At 40.0% G+C, this 6,357-nt stretch overlaps 1 protein-coding gene across 2 annotated transcripts in view; it reads left to right on the forward strand.

Moving 5' to 3' along the window:
* The window catches only part of LRRC1 (leucine rich repeat containing 1), a 133,742-nt gene that overhangs the window by 48,587 nt on the left and 78,798 nt on the right, over positions 1–6,357 (forward strand). For both annotated transcript variants that reach the window (XM_017542895.2, XM_017542896.2), the window contains exon 2: positions 1,958–2,075. In XM_017542895.2, coding sequence (XP_017398384.1) covers positions 1,958–2,075 — 118 coding nt within the window. The remainder of the gene's footprint in view (positions 1–1,957; positions 2,076–6,357) is intronic.

Genomic DNA, 6,357 nt, shown 5'->3' on the forward strand with positions numbered 1-6,357 from the left:
TTTCTCTGTTTATTGATTCTCTGTTTCTGGATCTCAGGTTGTTTTTCTTTTAAGTTTACTTACATATTTTGATGGATTCCTGAAAAAGGTGCAAGGAAGCTAAACTTTGAGACCATGTATGACTGAAATGTGTTTATTCTATAATCATACTTAATTGATAGTTTGGCTGGGTATGTAATTTTAGGTTGGGAATTATGATTGTTTGGAATTTTGAAGGCATCGCTTCATTGCCCTCTTACTTTCAAGGTTGCTTTTGAGTCCAGTGCCATTCTGATACCCAATTATTTGTTATGAACTTTTTCCTTTATTTCCCTGGCTCTGGAAGCTTTTAGAATCTAATTTCTGGAGTTCTAACATTTTATAGTGTTATTTGAATACTTGAATGAACTTTTTTTCATTCATTTTGTTGGTTGCATGGTGGGCCCTCTCAAACCAGAAAAGGCATGTCCTGCAGTTCCCTGTATTTCTCTCTTGAACTACAAATTATTTTGTAGTAACTCGTGAGCTGGTCCCTTAGTTTTCCTCTCTTTTTTCTCCCATTTTCCCATCTTTTCATCTTTTTATTTCACCTTTGAGGGCTCTACTGACTTTATTTTTTACCGCTTTTATGGGATTCTTTTATCAATGCTACAATATTTTTCACTTTCTGAAATCATATTTCTGGCTACTCGAATTATGCTTTTTATGACATTGTGCTGCTTCATCTTCTGTGATTTCTCTGAGGATATTATTTTTTGGTTGAAGTTTTTTTGCTGCTTCCTGCATCATATTTGTTTCCTCTGAGATGTGGGGTATGTGTTTGTGTGTGTGCGTGTGTGTACACACATTCTTTTTCTTGCTTGCGGTGCTGGAGATGAGGTGAAGGGCCTGTTGGGAAGCTCCATGTGTTGTTGAGGCTTATAATCTAAAGCTTCTCTATTGGAGGATCAGTGTCTGCAAGTCAGTGCTAATGCCCAAGAGCTAGGCTGTGGGGAGAAGAGAGAGTGGGATCTCACTGACCAGGCTTTGACTCAGTCCTCTGTTTTTAGCAGGGTTATATTACCCCTGCCTTCAGCTGTGCTTAGCTGTGTTTGGACTTAACTCTTCTATAGAGGGGAAATTTCCAGGCTCCTGCCTGGCTCTGCAGGGTAGAAAAGAGAATATGGCAATTTAACTCTTCTTTATATAAATTTTCAATCAGTTCTCCTTTCCTAAGAGGTACCTAGACCTAGTTTCTTATTGGCTACTCACCCCCACAGGCTTAAATTTCAGCTGTTTCAATTTGCTTATTAGTTACCATTCATCCCTCTATTTTCTAGCTTAAAGGATTTTGTTGTGTATCTAGTTTGCTTTCTTTGTTTTCATGGACTTATTTCACATTACATTTATGTTCATCTGCATATAAATTCTATAAAACAATTTTTAAAAAGTATGGAGAAAGAGCATATGCTCAGTTTGCCATGGTTGATGGAAGTATCCAGTAAAGACTTTTTTACATTGATCAAAAATATACTTTTTGCCTGTACACATTTGTGGGATATTTATTATACTTTTTGATGTATAATAATTTATTTTAAAATGTCTTTTAAAAATATTTTTAAATTTTTAAATATTTTAAAAATATTTTTAAAAGACATTTTTACATGTCTGACATTGCAGATTTAATGTCAATTTTCATAAGTCGATATTTCTGTCTACCGGATAGCTTAAGGTAGTGACTGCTTTTCTCATTAAGTTGTTCATTAATTTTTAAAAACTTTTTATTTTGAAATAATTGTAGATTGATAGAGGTACCTTACACCTAGTTCTTTCCAATGGTAACATCTTCACAACTACAGTACAGCAATCAAAGTTAGGAAATTGATGTTGGTACAATCTTCATTAGTTTTAAAAAGATATTGTTTTACATTTCATAGTAGCCCAAAAATTTATGATACAAATATATGTGAAATCCTTGTGAAACTCTTTTGTCTTTCAGCAATTTTTCCAGCTAGTCAAATTACGAAAGCTTGGACTTAGTGATAATGAGATTCAGCGGCTCCCTCCAGAAATAGCAAACTTCATGCAGCTGGTGGAACTAGACGTGTCTCGAAATGGTAAGAAAGATTCCACTTGGGTTGCCCCTTTGTCTCTTCAGATGCTGGGGGCAGTTTTAGTAAATATATCTGGATAAATATTATTGGAGGTGCTTTCTCTGATAGTTTTGGGAAAACTATATGATTCTTGGAGTGAAATTAATGCCATTTTTCAATAGGTCAGTTAAATTATAGGCATTTTTCAAAAAAAAAATTCATAACACAAATTTTAGGAGACACCTTTCTCCAAGTAAGTTTAATCTGATTCCTAGAGTTAGAGAGTGGTCTGGGAAACCCTTTAACCTTGCCCACTCATTTTGCCGAACATGATATTGTGGACTGGTGGCATGTCTTTTGTCCAATGCTTGGGTGCTGCTATGGCAAGGGAAACCTGTCCTGGGAAAGGGTTGGTTTCTTTTGCCTGTGACTTGGTTGCTTTCCTAGTAGTAAACAGAACAGCTTACATTCAGGCATCTTCTGTCTTAATTTGTTTCTAATTAGGCTGCTGGTGGTTTTGCCCACTTCAATTTGTGTGGTATATTTGTGAGTTTATTTTGATTTCCAGATCCCACTATTGATTCATTTTTATTGAACATTTGAATAGGGCATCCTAATAGATACCCTAACGAGATACTCAAATGCATGTCATTTCTAAATGGGTACCTTGGTTTAACCCTGAGTTTTATACCCTTTAGAGTACTTCCCAAATGGGCAGGTACTGCTCCTTGTTATAGCACATTTGATTTATTAAATTAAAGAAGCAACTCCCAGTGGTCCTATCTAGTGATGGAATTTAGTTCTTATAAGGACTCTGGTATAATTTCCTCAGGATAGTCTCAAATATGGTCTGATTTGTTTATTAAAAAGTAATTCCTTTATTTTTCTACTATTACACACTTTTCCTACAAAATCTACAAGTTCCTTCTGAATCAATTATCTTTAGGTCTATATGTTTCAGTCTGATGTCTTTGACAGAAACCTCAGGTCCCAGACATAGTATTCTTCTGTGGATCATTGTTATAATGCAGCAGTGGTAATCAGTACTTGGTTGAAAACACAGTGAAGAAAAAAGATTTTTTTTTCCAACTTCTAGTAGGTTTTAAATTGCTGTTATCTATTACATTCCAAAAATTAAAAACTGTCTTCTGGCTTAGCCATGTGATCGTGACATACTTTTATTTTGCATGAAAATTATTTCTTACTTTGAAGGTACTAGAAAAAGTAAAAAAAAAACAAAAAAAACAAAAACTTTTTTGGGGGGCAGGGGGGGCTTGTTTTAGAGTGGTTTATTTGGTTGCAGGGAACCCAGATCTACTTAGGTAAAGTGGATTTGATTGTAAGGAAGGAAGTGGAATTAACATACACCAAAAGCAGTGACACCAAGCTTGCATTTGACACTATCTTGGGGGTTTCATGGCCTCTCTTTTCCAGTGTGTCTGCTTCTGTTTGTGGGTCCTCTGTTCTTCCCTCCTCACTGACCTGCTCTATTGGAACTGGCTTGTGGCCTCTTTTTGTAACTTTTCTTTATGTACTGTTTAGCTTTTGCCCCTGCTGTAGCATTTGTTTGCCAGTGAAGGATTTCTCAGTGAGGAATGGGTAAGATAAGTTGACCCAACTTATTTCTTTTTTGCCAACCATAAGACATAGGGTACATGTCAGGTCACCATCCACTCTAAAGGTTGGCTTCCCTGGGAGGTGGATGGCAACCAGTACAAAGCATGGCCCTGCCCCTCAGCACAGAAGTTATTGATGAGCAGCTTCGCTTATACTGGAGTATGGGGTGAGGTGGGTATCTGAGGTCTGGCCAGGCCAGAATTGCCTCAGAAATTAGCCTGTATAATACTTACCTAGGGTATACATGATTGAAATGATTCTCTTGTCTTAGCGGTTATCTAAGTTATAAAAAACGACTAGCTATTAACTCTGCAAGGAAGCAGTGACTTTGTAAAATGGTCACGGAAGTCACAAAATCTGAAGAAGTACATCGCAAAATTGAAATGGGTATTAGAAATAAACAGGGATGGGCCGGGCGCGGTGGCTCACGCCTGTAATCCCAGCACTTTGGGAGGCCGAGGCGGGTGGATCACCAGGTCAAGAGATCGAGACCATCCTGGTCAACATGATGAAACCCCGTCTCTACTAAAAATACAAAAAATTAGCTGGGCATGGTGGCGCATGCCTGTAATCCCAGCTACTCAGGAGGCAGAGGCAGGAAAATTGCCTGAACCTAGGAGGCGGAGGTTGCGGTGAGCCGAGATCGTGCCTTTGCACTCCAGCCTAGGTAACAAGAGCGAAACTCCGTCTCAAAAAAAAAAAGAAAAAAAAAGAAAAAAGAAATAAACAGGGATCCAGAAAAACTTAAGAAGGATGAAAAGTTTTGGCTTTATTCGGGAGGAAACAAACCATACAACTCAAAAGTTCCCAGTCCATAATTAACTCTAATGGGATGCTCCGTGGGAAGTCAGCGCTGGTCAGTTGCCAGTTTCATCAGTTCGCATATCAGCTCTTTTCAGATATTTGTAGCTAGAAAGAAGGGCTGCATGCTTCTTCCTGTGTGTCCTTGTTTACCTTCCAGCATGTTGATAAAAGAAACTAGGCTTTCACTGAAGTCAGTATCAGGACACAAAAATGTTTCTGCTCCTTGTGACACCTACCCTGCTCTTTTTTTTGCCATGTTTCAACCTTTCCTGCTGCAAGTGTTGCAGTTTTGTGAAGGATCCTACAGAAACTTCACCTTCTTATCCTGCTGTCTTAGAAATGCTGAGAGGGAGTTAACCGTTCCCTTCCCTTCTTGGCAGGGCCTGGCTCTGGCTCAGTAGCATGATGTGTGTGGTAGATGTTGGGGTAAAGGGGAAGACATGGAAGGTTCAGGGCTTTCCCGGAGGTTGTTAAAAGAATGAATGAATCTGCACAGATGACAGCGCAGAAGAACAAGGTCACCAATTACTGTAACCAACAGGTACAGGAGGTTTAGGCCATTTTCTGGTCAGGTGGATCTCACTATGCTTCCTCTTTCAGTTTTTGGACAGATAAAATCATATCAATGTGAATACCCTAGGCAACTGGGCAGGCAAATAAAAGTCACAAAGCCTGGATTTGGAGAGGCAATGTGAGATCCTGAATTTGTACATGTGCAGGCATTTGTGAGGATTTGTGGCTGGTGCCTGGAGGCTTGTGCGGGCCTTTGGTCTTCTGTTGCCCCAGCTGACAGTGCCCACTTTCTGGTCAGAGGCTGTTCCTTTGGGTCCCTACCTAGCCCGAGTGGTTTGTAGCAGGGTTATAACCAGGGCTGGTCACTGTCATGATAGGACCTTGCTTAGTTCTTGATTTTGCATTGCTTTGGCCATGGAGGAGGAAGGGAAGGTTATTTGGTATCAAGTTCATCGGATTAATGCTTATCATACTTGAATGTGCAAGGAATTATCTGAGACTTTTGTTAAAATGAAGATTCTAATGCAGTAGGTCTGGAGTGGGTCTGGAGATTCTGCATCACTAAAAAGCTCCTAGGGAATGCCAACCCTGCTGGTCCCCCAACTACACCAAGGAGAAAGATCTTAGACATCACCACTTGTAGGCTTGCTGCTAACTTTCCTTCAGTGGCTTCCTGTGATTACGAGCCCACATTCTCTCCCCTCAGGCACCCCTGCACCCTCCCATGTGGAAAGGTGGGAGATCTTCCAGCCATTCCATCCTTCCATACCTGGTTAAAGGATCAGATGCTAGAGCTGACTTTGGGTCAAGTTTGCTTTGATTCTAAAAGCAAAATTTGACCTTTCCGGATGTTTCCTTGCTCAAGTGAGAAGAAAAGTCAGGTTTTGCGTTTCTCTTTAAAAAAAAGTTTATAAATGAAGAGAGAAGTTTTACAGGCTCATTTTCTGGGCCAAGAAGGAATGCCAAGACCTCCAAACACTGGCTTTTGTGGCTTTGTTTTCTGACATTTCAGGCACAAAGTCAAGAGAATTGTGTGCTCTGTTGGAATAGAAAAGCATGAGTTTAGGGAAAAGGAAGGTAGTGCTTATGGATTATCTAGGCTGTGAGGATTTTTTTTTTTCCTGTAGAGAGCCATGGGATGGGCACAGTGCATATGGTTTCATCTGCAGAATGACTAGATGTGCCCAGCACAGAGGACCCTGGCATGGAGCCCTGGCTCTGCTGTCAGCACGTGGTAACTTTGGGCAGGACCCTTCTGATGCTGTTGGGCCTTGTTTTGCGGAGTGGAACAAGACCCTGCTCCCCGTACAAGCCCAGTGAGAGTTGAGGAAAGCGACACACTTCTCATGTCTTAACTTGGTGGATTTTTTTT

Source organism: Cebus imitator, unplaced genomic scaffold (assembly GCF_001604975.1).
Source record: "Cebus imitator isolate Cc_AM_T3 unplaced genomic scaffold, Cebus_imitator-1.0 Scaffold148, whole genome shotgun sequence".
Taxonomy (NCBI): Eukaryota; Metazoa; Chordata; class Mammalia; order Primates; family Cebidae; genus Cebus; species Cebus imitator.